The 21,708-nt window shown below is 47.9% G+C and overlaps 1 protein-coding gene and 1 long non-coding RNA gene across 2 annotated transcripts in view; one reads left to right on the top strand and one right to left on the bottom strand.

The window, feature by feature from the left end:
- FGD5 (FYVE, RhoGEF and PH domain containing 5) overlaps positions 1-17,014 on the bottom strand; it is a 123,341-nt gene extending 106,327 nt beyond the window's left edge. The window contains exons 1-2 of the mRNA XM_082747996.1: positions 16,551-17,014; positions 5,632-8,290 (exon numbers count right to left, since the gene is read on the bottom strand). Of these exons, the coding sequence (XP_082604122.1) occupies positions 5,632-8,290; positions 16,551-16,563 (2,672 nt within the window). The 5' untranslated portion in view covers positions 16,564-17,014. The remainder of the gene's footprint in view (positions 1-5,631; positions 8,291-16,550) is intronic.
- The window catches only part of LOC309873189, a 29,165-nt gene continuing 22,682 nt past the window's right edge, over positions 15,226-21,708 (top strand). The window contains exon 1 of the long non-coding RNA XR_014316225.1: positions 15,226-15,855. This is a non-coding gene — a long non-coding RNA (uncharacterized lncRNA). The remainder of the gene's footprint in view (positions 15,856-21,708) is intronic.

Genomic DNA, 21,708 nt, shown 5'->3' with positions numbered 1-21,708 from the left:
GCTCCTGGCTGCTCTGAGGGCACAGCTGGCCGCAGAGGGGTACGTGTCCTCCACCATGGCCCTGAGGGAGGGCAAAATGTCTGAGTATCTCATTAGCAAATTCCAGGAAAGCTTGTCAGCCTTCTTGATGAGCTGCCAACAGAGTAGCACACCCACCACCCACCAGAAAAGAAAGGAAAGTGTCCCTCCAATCTTCCTTGAGCCGTATGGACCAATAAACAAAGCCAACATTTTGGTGGCGGCCGTGCTACATTGTCTTCTGCAAGTGAGATACTACAGCTGTTGGATGAAGACCACCAGAAAGCATGGCATTTTTTCAACTACAGGAAACAAGAGATGGGGAAAGACCTAGACTCGAATCTTAGTTTGGCTACTTACAACCTGTGCAACAGAGGATAGTTTATAGCACTTGAAACTAATGTGGCTAACCAATCGTGAAATACAAGCAAAATAACAGCTAAAGTCAGAGTCACAGAGCCAGGCCTACCTATTATGATTATGGAATGAAAAAAACTTCAGTTCTGGTGTCCTTGGTGTAAGAGGCTCCTAATGACTCCAAATTACTATTGCTGGGGCTGTTCTCTGCAGCCCTGACCCCAGCCCAGGAGGAAGTGAGAGGTAGTGCTGAAACCACACCCCACAGCTAAAGCTTGCAAGTTCATGGTCACAGTTTTATTGATGTGATGTCCTGAACACGAAGTCAAACTCGTGCAGAAGAACCATCATATGGAAGAGAAGGGAGAGACAGAGAGAGAGAGACATCCCCACCATCAAAGGGACCAGACTCTCAACCCAAACCTCTAAAATCAAATTCAAATCCTGCATCCACCACTATGTGACCTTACCATATCACTGAATAGTAGCTAATATTTACCGATCATTTCATCATGTGTAATATTAACTCCTTCTGTCCTTTTTTTTTTAAGGTTTTATTTATTTATTTGACACAGAGAGAGAGAGATCACGAGTAGGCAGAGAGGCAGGCAGAGAGAAAGGAGGAAGCAGGCTCCCCGCTGAGCAGAAAGCCCAACGCAGGGCTCGATCCCAGGACGCTGAGACCATGATCTGAGCCGAAGGCAGAGGCCTTAACCCACTGAGTCACCCAGGTGCCCCTAATTCCTTCTGTCTTAACGTTAAGAGGCAGGAACCACTACGATTGCCTATGACAGATAAAGTAAGACGCAGACCTTGTCCCAGGTCACACAGATAGTAAGGAGTGGAGTACAGAACCACACCCCAGGCAGCCTGGCTAAAGCCCACATGCTTGGCCCCTGTGCTCTCAAAGGCTCTCCCTGGGCTCCACTGTCCTCATCTGCATGCATAAAGAACTACCATAAATGCATCAAGAACAATATGGGAACTGATTGTAACAGCTGGAGAGAACAGAGAAAGAGAGAGATGAGAAAAAGCTACTGTGGCAGTATGTAAATGGTAAATCTAGGTGGTGGGCAAATGAACATTCACTGTAAAAGGTCTTTCAACTTTTCTATAAGTTTGAATATTCTCATAATGAAATGGGGAAAAGCAGCTTCAGGGATCCGTGTTGGTGTATAATGCTGAGTGATTAAAGTAGACTCATTACCATGCAAAAAATAAATATACAATTATGGAGATTTAAATGAGACACTGAGGACAAGGCAGTTTATGTACTGTTTTGCATCAAATGGGTATTTATTAAGTGTATAACAAAGCACCTAGCATTGCATTGCCAAAGACAGGTGCTTAATAAATGATAATCCTTTGACCCTTGTGAAGCTCAAAACCACCAATCTGCATGGAATCATTAAGCTTCTGGTCATCAACACATATTTACTGAGCTCCTAGCATATAGCCAATGTACTGAGGGGCCATGGGACACTCAGAGGTAAAGATCAGGTCCCCCAACCAAGAGTCCTGCCTGAGGACATTAAACAGTCTATTTGAAAAGTAAATATTAGACTAGATCTCTGATCCATTTTTTGTTTTTCATAAGGGTCAATTCAGGGCGGTTAAAAAAAAAATGTTCTGGGGATATGCTTTAAACTAAAAGATGATGAAACCTTCTGTATACCCCGGGGGAAATTTACATAAGTAATAATGTATACAATTTTATTTTACAAGACAGAAAATTGTTAATAACATTATTGCAGCTCCTAAAATGTTATTATCTGGGTATATAAACCTCAAAGGAAGTAACTACATAGAAGCAACTTTACAATCATCCATTAGACCCTGAGCTGCTACTCTGATTTAGAGCTCTCTAAGGGCTCTCTGAATTCTATTCTATACTCTACATGTTTCTTGAAGGGAGGTACTTTTAGTGGAAAAAGGGCTTGGATTTAAATAACAGTGAATCACACCAGAGAGAGAGTTGTTCCCTTTTCAGTCCTTTTGAATCCTTCTGATTATGCCAAGGAGAAATTCTCTGTGTGGTGCCAGGACGTCTTTAACACCTCTCCCTGTTTAACAAAGGGACCAGGCTTCCAGCTCCAGCCTTGGCAAGTAATAACCTCAAGCTAGAATATACCCGTTATTTTCCTTTCCTTTGTATCTTATTTGTATAACTGCCTTCTATTTATGGCAACCAATAGTGTTTTTCCATTTCCCTACAGTGACATAAAATTTCCTAAGTATGTCTGAAATAAAAAAGAGAGACTGATTGAAGGAAAAACAGTAAGTAAGTGATAGTATGGGGGTAGAACAGAAGTGGTGCAAGTGGTACAGGAGAGGCAAAGGGTTGAGGAACATGGGTCTGCTCCAATCTTACCATTTTACAGATGAGCAAACTGTGGCCTAGCCTTTTCCAAGATCCCACAGCAAGCCAGTGGCTGAGCAGGCTTTGAACCTACAATATCCCAATATCCTGTGCTGCACCCTTTCAGGGCTGTTGATATTTATTTTGGCTTCTCTCCCTGATCCTCATGCTAAAGCAAGCTGCAGGACAGGGCCAGGAGCAGAAGGAGGAGGAACTGCCTCTCCCACCCTCTTGCCCCATCCTGTCCAGCCCAACCTAAAGCAACCCTCAGCACCCCTAGGCATGTGTCTCAGCACCCCAGCCACTAGGTTCTCAAAGCCCCCGTTCAGGTGAAGAAGCACTAGGACCCCACCCCCACAGCAGTTCCTTATGCCTCTCAACTTGATGTGTATGAAACCTCCCTTGCCCAGACCTGTTTCAGCCCAAAGCGAGGATTTTTCTCCCCCTTCCCTTCCATCTGTTTCATGCAGGAAAAACAGAAGAAAGCTTTGCTCATTGATTGATGTCCAAGAGGATGTAGTTTCTGCATGGGAGATTTATCCTGGTCAGCCTGGCCTTCCGTGAAATAGCATCAGAGTAGGGCAACTGCACTGAGTCTGACAGTACAGGATACTCAACCATGACCCCAGGCTGTAGCATCAAATGTGAGAAAATGCAGGGAGAGCACCCAACACAATGCCTGGCACACAGGAAGCAGTCAAGCATTGACATTTTCTTGGATATTTCCCCCTTATTATCAGGTTAATTTGATGAAGGACCTTTTTTGGGTTTTGGGCAAAGTACAGATCAAGGCAACAGGGACTCTGCAAATGGCCAAGCAACATGTGCACTGTACAGCCCCGGGGGAAGGGAGCTGAATGTGAATGTGGCCCTGGAGTAGTGCAGTTCACAGCCTACACAATCAGATCTGGACCCCCTCAATGTAATTCACTAAGAATGCCTGAACCAGGAAATCTTGAGTCCTAGCACTGATTTCTCCACTAAATTGCTGAGCTATCTTAGGTAAATCCTTTTTTCTTTCTGTGTTTGTTTCCTCCTCTGTAAGGGAACCAAATGTTGTCCGAAGTTCCCTTCCAGCTATAAAATTCAGTGATTCTACAGGAGCAGACTTCAATTTCTGAAGGGCTGTCATACAAAAGAGGAAATTAGCTCACTTGCCTGGCTTGAGAGGAGGAGAGCCAGCATGAGTTGGGTAGGAATATTAGAAGACAGCTTTTGCCTCAGTCAGAAAGGAAAATTTAATCAGGATACCTAGCAACAGATGAGGCAGCTCTGGGAGGTGGTGAGTTCCCTGTGGCTTGAGGAATTCAAGTACAAACTGAGTTAGAGAAAGGCCTGTTAGGGCGGGAGCTTTGACCATCTGCCCTTTGAGATCCTTTCTAGGTGATTCTGGTTTCAGAGCTCGGTTCTATTTTCATTAACACTAGGAGACACTCAGCTAGGTCTGGATCTTGTCAAACCCTGCTGATAACTATTAATGCAAGGAACTGATTGGCTGTGCAGTTCTCAACCATGTAGAGTTTGCACAAGTCCACACTCTCCAAATTAAACTCAGTCCCTCCAACAGTGTTAGTGTTTACCTTTGCCCCAGCAAACAAACCCTTTCATTCTGGAAAGAACTAATTAACGGCCTCACCCAGACTTGGGGGAGGGAGAAGATGGAGCCAGGGTGGGGAACCATGTAAAAAACTCAGGAGAATAAACCACCTAAACACTTCTAGCATCTACACTCCAGCGACAGCTCATGCTAATTGCAAATCATCTTATCTATTCATTACTGCAGGCGCCCTGGGAACTCCTAGCAGCAACAGCTGTGTGGGACTGGGTGAAGTCACTGCACACAAGGGGTCAGAATCAGGTTGTCCTTTAAAATCACGGCAACTGGGCGCCTGGGTGGCTCAGTGGGCTAAAGCCTCTGCCTTCGGCTCAGGTCATGATCCCAGGATCCTGGGATCAAGTCCCACATCGGGCTCCGTGCTCAGCAGGGAGCCTGCTTCCTCCTCCTCCTCCTCTCTCTCTCTCTGCCTACTTGTGATCTCTGTCAAATAAATAAATGAAATCTTTAAAAAAAATAAAAACAAAATCACGACGATTTTTGCTTGTATTAATTCCAATCAGGTGCTCCCAAAGAGAGTACATGGTTGAGGCTGAATTGCATTGCCTTTAAGTTGCATCCACAAGGTACAAGAACAGCAAGATCTGGCAGTTACCCACTTGGAATGATCAATAAGGGCATTCAGTCGGTCTTGGGAGGGTGGGGTCAGAAAATCCCCACCGTTGTCAATAATTTCAGTGTTTCACTCTTATGTTCAAGGTGAATGAGTCCAAAAAAGTAAAATAAAATCAGCCTGGATGTATGTCTTCAAGGCTTCTATTCAGAAATTTAGCTCAGGGCACCCTTTGCTCTTTAAAACAATTTAAACAGATTGTCTTTTCTAGTTCCATTGAATAAAGTGTATATTTACACAGTAAAAGGGTATCAATTTCAATTTAGGGTATTTTCCTGATGGTGAAAGATATTTAGTTTGGCACAATACCAGGACCTTCTCTCTTGGTGACTTTCCTGGAGGGGACTAGCAAACCCATCTACCTAGATGAGAAATGTCTCTCAAATAATGGAAATACAAATGCTCTCATTTACACTGTATTTGGCATTTTGGACAATACTTTCACCCAGACATTCATCTCTGATCTCTTTAAACACTGCCTTGAGGCAGCAGGAATCCCATTTCACAGATGTAGTAACTGGGCTCAGAGAGGTAAAGCCATTCACCCCAGGTCACCCAGCTAGAAATACACAGAGCCTGAGACTAAAAAGCAAGTCCATTCTGTCCCCTACACCTAATCTCGGATGCTCACACTTGCCCAAGAACAAAGAAAATGTAATTTCACAGTACCTTTCTGCTTCTTGGTCTGCACTCTGCTGTTTGCTCTCAAAGGCGTTGAAGCTGCTCATGTCCACATAGCCGTCATTTTCATTTGCTGTGGACAGGGCTCTGCTCTGATCTTCAAACAGTTTTGTAAATGTCCCAGCCCTTGCAGGCCTCCGGGGTGGAATCTGAATATTTTCATAGTCTGAGTTCATGGCTGGGATGTTCTCATAGTCTGAAGTGTCGGCGTTGGGGAATGAGATGGACCGTGGCTTGGTCAGGGGCAAGGGCAGAAAGGGGGGGCGGGAACGGTCTTCGAAGGACTCCACTCTGGACACCGTCCTGCTGAAGGGGACACCTTTCCTTTTGCCATCCCTGTAGAAGATGAGGGAGGAAGGGGAATCGGAAGCCCGGAGCTTGCCAGTCCGAGCCTTAAGCTGCGGGGAGTTGCTGAGGCTCCTCCGGTCGATTTCCAGAAGCCTGGCAGGCCCATGGTAGCTGGATTCTGAAGATGACCTGGAAGAAGACACATTGACATCCACATGCACTTTGTTCTCGGATTTCTTTTTAAACGTCAGCGCCAGGAACCTCTTGAAGGATGACTTCTTCTTCTTGGTGTGCTTGTCTGGGGGCTCACTCTCAATCAGCAGGGAGGGAGAGCTCTTTGTGATGGGCTTTTTGGTGATACAGGCCAGGTCGAAAGGGGGTGGGATGTCGACCACAGAAGAGGGTGTTGAGGTGCCACTGGATGGAAGGTGGTTCCTCTGGGAGAAACTTCCAGAGGAGCCAATCATACAAGGCAGAGAAAGGTTGTCATCTTTCCTTTTGATCCTATGGTCATCCAAGCTGGATGCCTCTGACTCCCGGTACAAGGACACTGGAATCTCTCGGCCTTCCACAGAGAATGACCGGGGGTATAAAGTGAAGGCTCTGGGCTTTGCTGGCAAGGCCCTGCTGGCTTCCAGCGGTTTCCCCTCCAATGAAAGAGCTGTCTTTCTTGCCTCCTTGTTGCCACCTCTAATGCCAATAGCTGATGAGCCAGCTTCTGGTCCGGTTTCTTCTGGGACGGTTTCTGGGACATAGCCAGCCACCTTCCCAGAGTGGGGCCTGGTCCTCGTGATGATATTCTTCCTGTCGATAGAGACCAGGCCACCCTCAGCATCAGAGTTCATTTCTTCTTTTGTGCCATAACCACTCAGCATGTCTGATGCAGCCTGTGTCTCAGGCTTCTCTCCTTCCTCGGGGTTAGCCCCTTGCTCCAGGTCAACTCCCATCTCATAGGGGTTGGTGAGCGCATCATCTATGGCATCCTCATCCTCTGGCATGACCACCACATCAGGGACAGAGAGGCCCTCCTCAGAGTCACATGAAGTTCCAACAGTGGGGTCCTGCTCTGCACATTCTCCAGACTGTGGTTCCTGCTGTGACTCTAAGTCTTTCGCTGACTTGGGAAAAGAGGAGTAGTTCTCGCTACAGAAAGAGGTGCTTTCAGTCGGAAATAACTCGTAGGGACTTCCTGAGAGTGAAGTCACAAAGTCATCCATGCCATCGTTCTCATAAGGAATGATTTGGCAGCTCTCCTCGGCAGGGTCATCCTGAACCAGGTCTTCACCTTCTCGAGGGTCCCCTCCCTCCTCCTGGGTGACTGCTGCCATTTCTTCCTGGTCCGTTTTCTCATTTTGGTCATGTGGCTCATCCTGGTCATTCTGGTCACCACTGGCTGTGGCATCTTCGCCCCTCTCCTCTGAGACTTCAGGGCTGTCTGTGGCCATCTCCACCTCCTGGACACCTGTGGCCAAGCCCTCATTCTCTGTGGGTTCCTTGCTATCATCTTCAGCATCCCCCTCAGGGGGCCCGTCAGAATTCACACACTCATCTGGAGCCCCTGGTTCTGTGCTGGCAGAGCCTTCCTCACCATCCTCTTCTGCCTCCCTGGGTGTCCCAGGGGGCCCAGGCTCATCACTCGGATTTGCTGGAGCCTCTAAATCAATGTGAGTTAGGATATCACTGGGAAGGACTGCCTCTCCATCCCAAGGGCCCCTGTCCTCCAGGTTGTACACATTGTGCTCTTCCACTAGCTTCTCTTCCTCCTCACTTGTAAACGTCTGCTCCTCTGCCCCCGGGTCACAGGCACCATCCTCTGCCCCTACATTCTCAGGAGTGGGGGCTGTGCCTCCATCAGCCTCTTCACTCGGCACTACCTCGGCTGGGGCTGCCGAGTCCTCAGCAGCTCCCATCCCCTCCGGGTCACTCCCCTTGCCTCCCTCCTGGCAATCCTCTCCCCCAGCAGCATCTGGAGGCACCATTACTGCATTCTCCGCAGAGCTGCTATCACTGGGTCCATCCTCTTTTGGCGGAGACTTGGGGACCACGATGTAATCCTCATCAGCTTCAGACTCGGAGCACTCCAAGTTGGACCGGTGCTCTTCATAAAGCCCCCTGTCAACACAGAGCAGCTTCCCATTGCTGCATTTGTTCAAGCTGTTGATCACATACACACTGGCTCTCCACTCACTGGGGGTCGCCAGCCTGGGCTTAGGGGCGATGGGGGGTTTTGGCCCCCTAGACATGGAGTTGGGACTATGGAGACTATCAGGCCGGGGTGATGAAGGGAATTTGGGTGCTGTCACTGGTGTGAGGGGACTGGCAGTCTTTGGCTTGGGAGCAACTGGTGGTTTTGGTGAATCTGAAGGATGAAAATAGAGAAAACAAGGACACAAAAATTACAGTTACCCTTATTTCCATCCAGAGTGTCCTACTTAGTATTTTCAAGAAAGCACCGAAGAGAGTTTTCTAACCTATGTGAGCCCAATCCACTATGTTCTGTCTTCGGTTTATGTCCCCCACCACCATCTTTAAAATCCTTTCACCTCTACTGATAATTCATTCTGTAAACAAAATGAATAGATCTTCCTTCTATACAGAGTCCAGCTAACAAAACTCAACTCAGTGATATACTCCTCAAACAAAGGTGTGCAGATCATTGTAATCGTTCATCCAATGCCACGTATTAAATGCTTTCTAGTTGCCAGGGACCCATGAGACAATGCGGAGCTTGACAGTCGCCATCCCTGGGATCCTCACGGAGCTTCTATTCATACTACTCTACTCATACTACAGTTAATTCACTGGATACCTACTATCTATATGCATAGAACTGTTGACGGGAAGGTCTTCTAGGGTCAAGAAGAGAAGAATACCTCTGTTGAATACTTGCAGTTGAGTCAGGGAGGCAAGACTAACAAGCACAATTAGAGGACAGAGCCGCAGACCCTTGGAAGGTTATTATTAAATAGCCATTATCTCATTCCTTCAAGAATGATACACCAAAGGTCTGTGACAGTGATGCATGACTCTTCTAAGGGTCACCTCTGAATTCTACATGCGTCAAGACTGGTGTCTAGCCAAGTGCCCTGCATCCAGATTTTATGGGCATCCAGATTTCATGGGAGAAACTGTATAGTATTTTCAAACATGGATCTTTGCAAAAAGTCTCTTGCCTTACAGATATGGAGGATCTAGCTGACCGTGTCAGAATAAAGGATGTGGTACATGCAACACAAGTCAGAGAAGCAAGAGTTACTGTAACGAGGAAGACCTCCTGGAAAAGGTGAAATTTCAGCTGTATTTTGCAGGACGGGAGGTATCTGGACAAATGCAAGGGTCCAGGGAGTAGCTACTCACTTCCAAGTTCATCTGTCCTGCCACAAGCATGCCTCCATGCCTCTAAGCCCCTGGCCACACTGTGGACAGAGTGAGGAATAAAGCTTTCCAGGAAGGCAATCCATCCTGACTTCTCACTTTCAAACGCCCTGCTTGGCTCCCCATTGCCTATAGATGATGACACACAAGTCTCCCCCTAAGCCACCCCTGTCTCCCAGGGCCATCCCCACTAAGGCTTAGGTTTGACACAGAGCAGCTTCAGAATGCCCACCTGGATCATGACAGAAGGGAGGTGGAGCAGCGGTCCTAGAAGTCTGTTAGCAAACTCTTCTCCCCATGCACTTGACTCCCAGGTAAACCCTTGCAGCACCTAATCCCAGCCATCTGTATAGTTCAGGGCTCTCTGGCAGAGATACTGTGTGAGCCACGTTTATTATCACATAATTTTCAATTTTCTCATAGCCACATTAAAAAAGTAAAAGGAAACAGATGAAATTAATTTTAACACCATTTCTTTTTAAATTCCATATATCAAAAAACCCCATCATTTTAATATCATATAATCAATGAATCATGTCTGGATCAACATGTCATCAATACACAAATATTAAAGAAATATTTGACATTCTTTTTTGAAGTAAGTCCTTGAAACCTAATGTGTATTCTACATTTTTCAACACATCACAATTCAGATTAGCCATACTCTAGCTACTCGGTGGCCACATGTGGGTGGTGGCTATGGTGCTGGCCAGCACAGTGCTCACAGTGCTAAAACTCATGGGAGTTTTAGCCCATCTCCGTGAGACTTTTCCATTGGCACCTCAATTTCAAAACATCTGAAGCCAAAGTAAGTATCTCCCCTAAACTGGCAGAGCTACATAAAATTCAGCTGAGGAGTCTCCAAAGGAAATTAAGAAGGCCTGGAATAGCAAGAACACAGGTGCCCATGCACCCTGTTCCTGAGGGGGCCTGATTTCAGAGTCTCTTTAGTTGCACTCTGCAAATAAATGAATGACCTTAGTGGTCTGGTTTTCCAGTGTGCAGCTAATTAGGAGAGGTGTGGACTGGCAGTTAGAACACAGCCAGGTGTAAAATGTGGTAGCTGCCAGTAAGAAAGGGAGAAAAGACACAGCTGTCAAGACTTTAAAGGCTAAAGCATCCACCGCACCAACCCCCTAACCCATACCTACATTCATCTACATTAATACCCAGGCCAACCACTGACATCTAGATAATAACACAGAGTTTTCAAAATATAAATGGACTTCCAACTCCTTGTTTCCATAAGCAAATATGTCCTAATTGAGAAAAAACATCTGTCCAAATTAGTAAAGCACAAAACAAATTTTAAAAAACCCTACCACACACAACAACAACAACAAAAACCCACTCAACTATGTGGAGTTTAAACGGCTAACCATAAGCTGATCTGTCATTGTAGAGTAACAGAATCAGCCTTTAGAGCCTGGTTGCTCTGAGTTCAAATCCTGGCTTTGCTATTTAATAAGCAATGAAACTGAGCCTCGGTTTCTTCATCTGTAAAATGGGTACAATAGGAACACCTACTCTCAAGAAGTTACGAAGATTAAAAGATACATGTTAAAAGTGCCCAGCAGTCGGCCTTCAAGTAGAAGTACTCGATAAAGAGAAGCTGTTATTATTCTAATAATGTCAGTCTTTGCCTATCGCACATCTTCCCTTGACATAAGTCTTGCTTTATACTGATATATAATACTAGCCTCCCAACATCAGGTGTCAGGCACTGGAATGACATTATTCTCTGAGGGTGGGACTCTCATTTCTCATCCTTAGCAGGTGGTATTTCACATGAGCGCCATGAGACCTGACGAAGGGACATTTGGGCCATGAAAAACGACCATCACCCTGGCTGCATCACCCCAACCCCCACTCCATCCTTCATCCAATCAAGCTATTGATCTGTGGGTACTGTCTCCTCAAGAAAGGTTACAGTGGGTGTCTGAGGCGTGATCCTGCAAGAAAATGCCTTCCCCAGAGGATCCCTTAGGAATGACAAGTATCTAGTGTCCATGTCCTGCTTCCAGCTCTGAGGTTCAGGGTGTTTCACCTGCATCCTCTCTGAGATCAAAGGATGCCAGAATCAGAAAGTTTCTGACCCTTCAGGAAAAGATGAGGAAACTGAGGCACACAGAGACGAGGCATATAGTTTTTTGCAAATCTAGAGGAGGACCCGGGTAGAACGTGGGTTTCCTGCTTCCCGGTCTAGTCACTTGAACTTCTGCCTTCACCTTTTTGCCCTTGAGCTTTCTTCTACAGTGGAGACTCAGGGCTCCCAGCTTCTACTGAGGCAGAAAAGGGTAAAATTCAAGGAAACTGAGACCAGAGAAACCAGAGATAGCTAGTCAGGTATGAAATTTAAATAAGGCCGGGTCCAGGGTTCAGAAGTACTAACTGACCATAAGGTGAATGACTGGCTTTTATTTGCTCCCATCTAATTTCCATTAATCTGAGCCCATTAAACAAATATTAACTGAGCACCTACTATGTGCAGGGCACCCACCTAGAATCTTTGGACAAATCAATAAACAAAACAAACACCCTGTCCCTGATGAACCTTTTATTCTACTAGAGGAAGATAAGCAATAAAAAGGAGAAGCATATTACATTATTGTATGTTAGATGATCAAAAAGTCTGTGGAAAAAATTAGGAGCGTTTTTTTTTTTTTTTCCCAAGTTTAAATTGCAATAGGCCTCACTGAGAGCAAAGACTAGAAAGATGAGGGAAGCCAGGACTTGGGTGTGTGTTCAAGGAGGGCCAAAGTGGCTGGAAGGGAGGGATGAGCAAGCAAGCAACAGGGAGAAGCAGGAGAGGAGATCAGAGAGGTCACAGGGAGGGTGCAGATTTTGCAGCACCCCCCGCCCCCCAGGAGAAGGAGGCCACGCATACTCTGGCTAATGTGCTAGAATAAGTAGAAGTGGTGTGGACAGATGCAAGGACAACCATGAGGAGGCTCTTGCAATAATCTAGGCAAGAGATGAGACCGTAGAGGCTTGGACCAGGTTGGCAGCAGCAGAAGTGGTAAAGAAGAGTCAGATTCTAAACGCGAAGACAGAGCTGGTAGGATTTGCTGGCAGTCTGAACATAAGGTGTAAAAGGAGAGAAGTCAAGGACGAAACCAAAGTTTTCTGTCAGAGGAACTGGGGAAGTGAAGTTACCACCAACTGAACTGGGACTGAACTGAGGAATTCAACTGGTGCTGGGGAGGGAAAGCCAGAATTTCTGACCGGACGTGCTAAACCTGAGTTTCCTACCACACACCTAGGTGGAGACAGACATCAAGTGGGCTCCTAGATAGATCAGTGTGGGTTCTCAGGGGAGAGATCTGGCTGGAGGTACCCATCACAGAGATGGAATTTAAGGCCTGCGCCTAGTGAGATCACTGAGTGAATGAGTGTGAACAAAGAAAAGAACAGGGCCCAGGAGTGAGCTGCAGTGGCCCTGAGATTATGAGGAGACACTGGGGAAGAAGAAAATGAAGGTTGTGTGCGAGCTTCAGCTCTGCTCCCTTCCTGCCTCCCTCACCAAAAGGAATCTGATAGAGCCCCTATCCTCAGAATAAGGTTATTTGGGTCCCAGATCAATTCTGCCCTATCCTCAGTATAAGGTTATTTGGGTCTCAGATCAATTCTGCCCTATCCTCAGTATAAGGTTATTTGGGTCCCAGATCAATTCTGCATAGAGAAGACCCACAGGAAGAGGTAGCACTGGAGTACATGTAGAAAGACAAGGTGGATTTTCATAATCAGAAAAGAGGCTGGATATGCCAGATAGGGAGAATAGAATGTGCAGAGGCCCAAAGGCAGTTAGAGGCAAGCTGTCTGGGAGTATGATAAAGAGTTCAGTATGGCAGGGATGGGGGATTATGGGATAAATCAGGGCTGGGGCTTCCTCCTCTGGGTGAAGCTGAACCTTCTGACTATCCAGAACTCAGCATGGATGGGGCTGGTGGCCCCTCTACTGTCCCCTGTGTTTCTCTAGCGGTGGTATGAAACTTCCTTCTCCCTGTATCACAGAGCCCGGGGGGCTCATACCTCTCTTCCCAGGACCTCTTGGCAATTTGTTATGGGTAAGGATAGCTCAAATGCAGAATACCCTTTAAGCCAAGACGCCAAGAGTTAACTGACAGTGGGAGAACCACAATGACAGGAGGAAGAGATTTTTAATAGCTTCTAGTGATAGGAATCATTCCCAGCCAGCTCCCATTACTAGTTTATATTTTCTCTATTTTAATTAAATATCTGTCACTCACACTCATGCATGCTGCTGCTCCCTTGTCAGTTATGTAGAGGCTAAATGAGAAGGGGTATTGGGAGGAGCACTGGGTTGGGAGTCAGGAACTCTGATCCACTGCTGGCTCGGCCATTAATTAGAGGCGTGACCTTAGGCAAATCCCTTCCCCTCACTGAGCCTCAGTTTCCCCATCTGTGGAGCAAGGGCCCCACACCAAACAGTTAGTAAGTGCCTTCTGCTCCGGCCAACTACAACATATTTAAACTCATGGCTCTTCATGGCTCTTGTTGTGTCCCCTGATATCTCCTTATTCAGTCCCTGACTCTGTTTCAGCTGCAGTTCACTATATTCCCCCTGGAACTCTCATAGCCATATGTTCCAGGAGTAATTATCTTCCAATTTCACCTTCCAATTGCATCTTAATTTAACTTTCATTCCTGGGTGCCTGCTGGAATGTCCAAGCCAAGCTTGATGATTTCTAATTAGGCTGCTGTTAAGCTAGTCTGGTGATCCATGACAGGGCACATACTGGGAAGACTACAGGGACAAAGTGGGAAAGGCATGGGCCCCAGGCTCAGACAGACCTGGGCTCCAATCCCAACTCTGGCACACATCGTCTGTGTCATCTCGGCCATGATACTTTGCTTCTCTGAGTCTGTTTCTTTCTTGGTAAAATGAAATAAACTCCTCCTTTTTTTTATAAGGATGTTAAAAGTTCAAAGGAGATAACAGACATAACACACCTAACAAACTCAGTTGGCTACAATTTCTTGGGTACCTACTATACGTTTAGCACTAGATAAAAAAAAGCCAGCTCTCAAGCTGGATAGTGTGTATTTCAATCTTATCTTGGCTCAGTGACCTGCAGCTCAGTTTTCCCATCTATAAAATGGGGATAGCAAGAGTACTTACCTCATAAGGTTACTGTGAAAACTGAATTGACTGAAGTAAAACACTTAAAAGCAGCACCTAGTTCAGAGTAAGTGACCAGTAAATATTAGCCAGTATTCATTGGTAATTTATGACAGACACTGTTCCAGACACCTTATAAGCTTTATTTAATCATGAGAACTCAATGACAAAGATCATACTGTCCCCATTTTTCAGATGAAGAAACAGAGGCACAGAGGTGAAGTGACCTCCTCAAGGTCACATAACTAAGTATATGGTGGTTCCGAAATTCAGTGCCATGGAGTCTGTGAACCACTATGTTACATGATCAGGAAGTTCAGGGCATGGCACACAGAAATCAGAAATGAGCTTCCCATCGTTACCGTCACACTGAAAAAGTAACCAGGTTTATGCTGGAAGCAAGTTACAGGATGGCTAAACCCAAGAGTAGCAACTGCTAAGATTTCCTGGGACCAAACCTGCCTCTCAGTTTATTCCGGCTCATTCCATCCCCCAGCTTCTCAGAAAAGGGAGGGCTTGCCCAAGCCTCAAGCAGGGAAACGTGGGAAAACTGGAATCGCTCTCACCATTGTTTTAAAGTGAGTTTTATTAGGAGTGTAGGAAAAAGCTAGCCTGGCTCTTTTCAGAAACAGGCAGGAGGAGACCTTCTTCCTCCAAGGAGTGGTGCTAGGCACTGGGACCCTGCTCCAGCCTCTCCCAAAGTGGCACTCCTGCTCCCACCCACCCCCATGCCATGACCCACACTCCCTCACTGTCCAGGCATCACACATGCCCAGCAACAACAAAGCCTGGACCTAGGAAGGCTGCTTCCACACTCCCAAGTCCCTGAGGCTCTCCTTTCTCAAATCAGTCTAGCCAAATGTCTCCTGTCTGCACTTAACTCTTTAGACAATGACTTTTTTCATTAAAAAGACTTAAAAAAGAAAAAACCCCACAACACATACACACACACAAGGCAGCAGGATATGGTTCTAAGACAGCCAAAATGGTGGCTTCCTGTTTCTTTAGGGATGTGTGTTTTGGAGTATGGCTTCAGACAAGGGTGTTGGTCCGGGAGAGGGCTGCCTTCTGCTCAATTTTAAAAAGAGAAAGAAAAAAAAGCGACTATCGCTCCTTGGCAGGGAAATTAAGTTAGCTGAGTCTGTTGCCTCGCAAACTCGCCTCTTCCAGGGAACTTTCTGCCCTCGGGGTGGATGGAGTTAGGAATCCCGGGAACAGTTCCAGGCATCGCCCATCTGAGTCTCAGTCACTAAATCCGTTAAATGGCACTCCTCTGAAGGGACTGCTAGTATTCCCGATCAAACGCTTTCTGGATTTCCCGGAATCCCTGAACTGGCAGAGTCAGATTCACGAGGCAGAGAGACTCGAGGGATGGGAGTGAACGCCTGGAGTGCGGCTCAGCCTCGGCAAGTCCCCCTTGGCGTTAGGTCCCTTGTGGGAGGCACAAAAAGGGCCCCCGGCCAGGGCGCTGCGAGGGAGGGGAGCGCGCTGCCTGGGGGGTGGGAGGGATAATTTAGGGCTTTCTAGTCTCCTCCGGGGACTGAGCTCCGAAGTCTCAGGGTCTAGGAGAGACGAGGGGGCAGGCATCGTCTTAAGAGTGCGCCGCCGGGTACTGAGCGGCCAGAAATAGACCCCAGTGTGGGGAAGAGCTGCAGAAAGACCCCGGGGCCCAGGAGGGGTCTCTGAGGGGGCAGCGAGGGCCTGGCGGGAACCCCGAGGAGCCGGGGTGAGGATTCAGGGACGCGACCAAGTAGCCTTCGCGAAAGGAGCGTCTCTTGGTCGCCGAGCGGTGCCCCACACAGTGGTCGCGGTGGGAGCGGGCGGAGCGCGTACGCGGCCAGGGTGCGGCCCCGCTGAGTCCGAGGGAGCGTCCCTCAGGCGGGGCGTCTCGGACAGAGGCCCCCAGATGAGTCTCAGCCTCCTCGGAGGGGTGGGGGGGACTCCGGACCCGCCCATATCTCGGCCGCAGCCGAGCAGAGTGGGAAGGTCGGGGGATTTTCGGCGGCTAGCTCCAGGCGCCCCGTGGGCTCCAACTTGGAACGCCTGGCGCGGACCCCTCGCGCGCGTCCCTCGGCGCCAGAGGTCGAGCGGAGCCTCCTACCTGCTCTGTTCATCTTCCGGCACGCGCAGCCCGTGGCCGCCCGTCGGTCAGTCAGTCTGTCCGTCCCAGCGCGAGTCCGCGCGCCGCCTCACTCCATGGCCGCCCCGCGGGGCCCGCACTCCCAGGCGCCCGCCCCGCCCCCCGGCGCGCGCCGGACTCCGCGCGGCGCGCAGGGCAAGTGGGGGCGCGGGGCGCGAGCCTCCGGGCTGGGCGGGGCGGAACGGGGAGGGGAGGGGGCGCGAGCGCGGAGCGCGCGAGGCGGTGGCCGGGGCAGCGCGCGGCGTCGCGTTTGCTCGCGATTCCGCGCGGAGCGCGGGGCAAGAGGGGGCGCGGGGCTCGAGCCTCCAGGGGCGGGGCCGCGCTGGCCGTGGACCGGGGAGGGGAGGGGGCGCGAGTGCGCCGCGCGTGGGGCGGCGGCCGGGGCAGCGCCCGGCGTCGCGTCCGCTCCGGGTCCCGGCTCCGCAACGGGCGCGCTGCGCTCTGGGCGCCGCGCCTCTGCCGCCGCCGCGCCTCCGCCCCCTCCTAGACGTTTCCTCCCGCTTGGAGGAAGGTTTTTTTTTTTTTTTTTTTTCCCCTTTCTGCTCTGTCAGGGATCGCAGGAGACGAGGGGCGAGGCGTCCCCGCGCACATTTAAAGGGACCGTGGTGACTCGGGGAGCCGCGCGAGGTTCAAGGGACTAGGATCAGTTGAGGGCAAGGAAGGAGCCAGCGAGTGGGCTTCCAGAGACGTCCTGCTCCGCTCGTCCAGGGGTCCATCCATCTCTTTCTTTTGAACACGGGTATGCATTCAGTCCTGTATCAGGCGCTGGGCTGAGAGCAGAGTAAGACCGCTCCCAGTTCTTACCCTCATGGAGCTTAGATGGGAAGCCAGTGGAGACACAAGACAAGCAATATCATTTCAGAGTGATAAATGCCTTGAGAGAGATAAGTCCGGGTAATGGGGCAAAGCACTGACTCTCCCAAAGTGTGCAGATGAGCATTGGAATTGTTAGAAATACAAATTCTCAGGACACCCCACCCCAAGACTTACTGAATCAGAAATCCTGTGTCTAACAAACCCTTCAGGTCCTTCTGATATAAGCTGAAGTTTGAGAATCACTGTGTAGAGAATGGGTGATCAAGGAAGGCCTCCCTGAGGAGGTGAGATGGAAAGAGAAACCTGGCTGCTGAGTCTTTCTTTGTTCCCTCAGCGCACACTGGCCAGCTCCTCCCTGGGACTAGGCCTGGTGCTAGATGATTTGGATGACTCTAACCAAGCCTTTGCCCTTGAGGTCTTGGTCTGATTGGCCATGCAAATATAGGCAGATAGCTCTGCTTCCCAACACAGACGCTGGGATTGGGACAGGAGTGCAGAAGAGCTTGTGGGAAATCAGAGGTGCCCCCCCCCCCCCTTCCTGTGAGTGGAGAGGGTTCAAGCAAATGAAAGGTCTTTCAAGTAAAGGAAGTAGATTGAGCAAAGACTTAGACGCGTGGAAAGGCATAGCATGTTAGAGGAACCCTAAGGGTTAGCTTGGCAGGGAAACCGACCGCTGGTGGAAGCATCCCAATAGGAGGAACAAAAAGGCTAGGATGAGAGGTGCTTTTTTTTTTTTTCTAAGTAATCTCTTTGCCCACCATGGGGCTTGATCTCAAGACCCCAAGATCAAGAGTCGCATGCTCTATCGATCCCAGGGTGATCTGAATGCCATAATAAAGGCTTCCTTCCATCAGACATTGAAAGCTGAGGGCAAGGACTATGTCTTCCTCATATAACTGACTGCTAACATTTATGGAGCACCTAATATGTGCCTACCACAGCTCTGTACATGCATATTCACTCATTTAAGCTTCATTACAACCTTGTGAAACTGGTATCAAAATTCTTCCCATTTTAGGGGTACCTGGGTGACTCAGTCAGTTAAGTGCCTTTCTCAACTTCAGCTCAGGTCATGATCTCATGGTTCATGAGACTGAGCCCATGAGATTAAGTCTTATGTCACGCTCCGCCCTTGGCACGGAGTCTGCTCGAGGTTATCTCCTTCTGCTTCTCCCCCCAATCACATGCACTTGTGTACTCTCTCTCTAAAATAAATAAATAAATCTTTAAAAAAATTCTTCCCATTTAGCATTTGAGGAAACTGAATAAATTCCTAGAATGAGATTTCCTGATTCTGTTCTTGCCTTTGCTGCTCCATGTCTGCTTCTCCAGAACCCACTTCAAGGTGTGGTTTGGTCATTTAGTAGTTTGGTTGTGAGTCTACTGTGTACCAGGTTGTGGGCATTCAGCAATTCCAGTACTCTGTGGGAAGGGTGGCAGGAGGTGTATGTGTTGGGGGGGGGGGAATGTCTCAATTTGTGTAGAAATTGGGGAAGGAACGTGGAACATACCCCCTTGCCACCAGCACCAGCATTCCCTCCCGTCCATCAAATGGGGACTAAAAGCCCAGAAATGACCCTTTGCCAAGGTGATATCTCCAGGGCAGGGGCTGTGTTTGCCTTGCTCACCACTGCAACCCTGGCATCTAACATAGAACCCACTCATAATAGGTCTTCAAGAAAAATATTGTCTATAAGAATGGGACCCAGGACAGAGGTTCATATTACTGTTCAGGATCAGTTTGGTCTTCTGGGATTGAAGGTGGTGGAAGCTAGAATTTTTATGATTTTGACCAGCAATGTTGGGACCAAGAAGGCAGAATTCCAAATGGACACAAGGCATTTTACATCTTTGGCTTTGTCTCCCTGAAGCTAGATACCTGTGGTCCAGCTTGTGGTCCTGCTGGTCCCTGATAACCAGATATTTTCATTGCATAGAGGAAACACCTTACATAATCATGGTCCATGAAGCAGAACAATAGCAGCACGAGGATTCTTCTTAGAAAGGCAGAACCTCGGGTTCCACCCCAGACCTACTGAACCAGAATCTGCATTTTAACAAGATCTCCAGATGATCTGTATACACAGCACAGTTGGAGAAACACTGTCCTAGAAAACCCACCCCATTTCTTTTTGGCCAGGTATACTGCCACAGCACAGAGGAGTAGAGAAAAGACATCACAGTTTCCCCAGGTTCTTACTGGAGTGAGAACTTAATCCCCTGACCTCTGTCCCCTTATTAATACATTATTGGAAAGTTGGTAGATTTCTGGATATCTGGGGGCCTCCACCCAGAAGCACCCCTGGAGCATATTAGGTGTTCACTAAATATAGGTGAAAAATATAGGCATGAAGGTCTGATTTGAACTGTTACATGAGCTAGTTGGTGCCCGGCACACAGAAGGTGTTCGATGTATACATACTGCAGACAGGAATGAATAAATTTCAGTTAGGTAATGTGGAAAGGCTTTTCTCCCCAGCATTATGAAAAATCTTAAATAGTATCTTCACACTCACCAAACACTTTCATATACCTAACTAGGTTTGTAAGTTTTGTTTCCATTTATTTTTATTGTTTAATGAGCACAGTATAAAATTAGATTATGCACATTTTCAAGCAAGGGTGTAAGAAACACAGTTTCCCTAAATTGGGAATGGAATTTGATCCTCTCAAAGGACCTTTACATCTCCGAACTGCCTTGGAGTCCTTAAGCTTCCAACCTTTTATAAAGAAATACTTGTGCCTCTGGAATAGAAAATCTACAGCAGAATTTGTGTTACATGGACAGGCTCTTAATACACTTTATGGATTTCTGACTGGAAGGGGTGGAGAAGGGGATGGAAATGGTGATGGTAGAGATGGGAGGGATGATGTTTGAGGCAAAGCAGGCAGAAGTGGTGGGGTGACAGAAGTAGCAGTGGAAGTCAGGGTGAATATGATGTAGCTGGTGATGGTGGAGGAGATAGAAGTACTGGAAGGTATTGGTGTGGAGGAGGTAGACTTGGAGGAGGTGATGGAGATGAAGGTGGTGTTGGTCAAGGTAGTGGCAGTGGTGTAATTGAAGTGATGAAGGCGGGGGTGGAGTGGAAAAAGGTGAATGGACGTGGTGGAGTTGAGTTAGAGGATGGATGTAACAGTGGAATTGAGTGAGTTGATGGACAAGGAGGTGGAGTTGAGTGAAGCGATGGGTGTGGAGGGTGGAGTTGGTCAAGGTGATTGAGGTGGTGGAGTTGAATGAGCTGATGGACATGGTGGTAGAGTTGAGTGGGCTGATGGATATGGAGGTGGAGTTGAGTGAAGTGTTGGGTGTGGTCAAGGTGATGGAGGTGATAGAGTTGAGTGAAGTGATGGGTATGGTTTTGGAGTGGAGAAAGATGATGGACATGGTGGAGTTGAGTGAAAGGAGGGACGTGGAGGTAGAGCTGAGTGGAGGTGGCAGTAGAGTTGAGTGAAGTGATAAGATGTGGTGGTGGAGTTGGTCAAGGTGATGAGGGTCGTGGAGTTGAGTGAAGTGATGGGTATGGACATAGTGGAGTTGAGTGAGAGGATGAAGGAAGGTATTGGTGGAGTTGAGTGAGCTGATGGACATGGAGGTGGAGTTGGTCAAGGTGATAGAGTAAGGAGATGGACCTGGTGGAGCAGATAGTAGAGAAGGTGGGGTATGTCTGAATATGGGTACAAATGAGTGAATGGATATATCACTTCAACATTTGATGCAAAAAGAAATATGCTTAAAAGCTGAATTTCTTTCTGGGAATTAGCAATAAAACCCAAAGAACCTAGGACCCCAGGGCAGGAGCAGGAGAGGAAGGCTCAGATAATTCAATCAACAGCCAACGTCACCCTTCGCTGTAGGGCCTGTGCAAAGAAGGGAAGGCAGGAAGAGACCTCATGCTTCGCTAAGCCCTTTTCACAATTGTTGAATTTGGGATTTGAGGCTAAGCCAAGTCTTCTTAAAAAGATCATAGCACCAGTGACAGCTGGGAAAAAAAAAAAAAAAACACAGGTCAAAACTTGCTTAGCTGAAGCCACACATTAGTGTGGAGTGATGGACTATGAAGTGGAAATGCTTATTCCTGTGCTTGCTTTTCCTAATAAGAGAAAATGGACGTGAAAGACCATAACGCTTTACAAATATCCAGAGCTAATACTGGTGGTTGGACTTGCTTAGTCTTTATGGAGCTGAGCCATAACCACTCTCTGAGCTTGGGGGATGGCTGCAAATAGCCATAAAGGGCATCACCGCGTGGGGTAAGGAGCCCTTCACTTGGCGATTCTTCCCAAGAGTCCTTTCTACAAAGGG

This window comes from Mustela nivalis, assembly GCF_964662115.1.
Source record: "Mustela nivalis genome assembly, chromosome: 1".
Lineage (NCBI taxonomy): Eukaryota > Metazoa > Chordata > Mammalia > Carnivora > Mustelidae > Mustela > Mustela nivalis.
The sequence above is the reverse complement of the archived record's forward strand: the minus strand, read 5'-3'. Positions and strand labels throughout refer to the sequence as shown.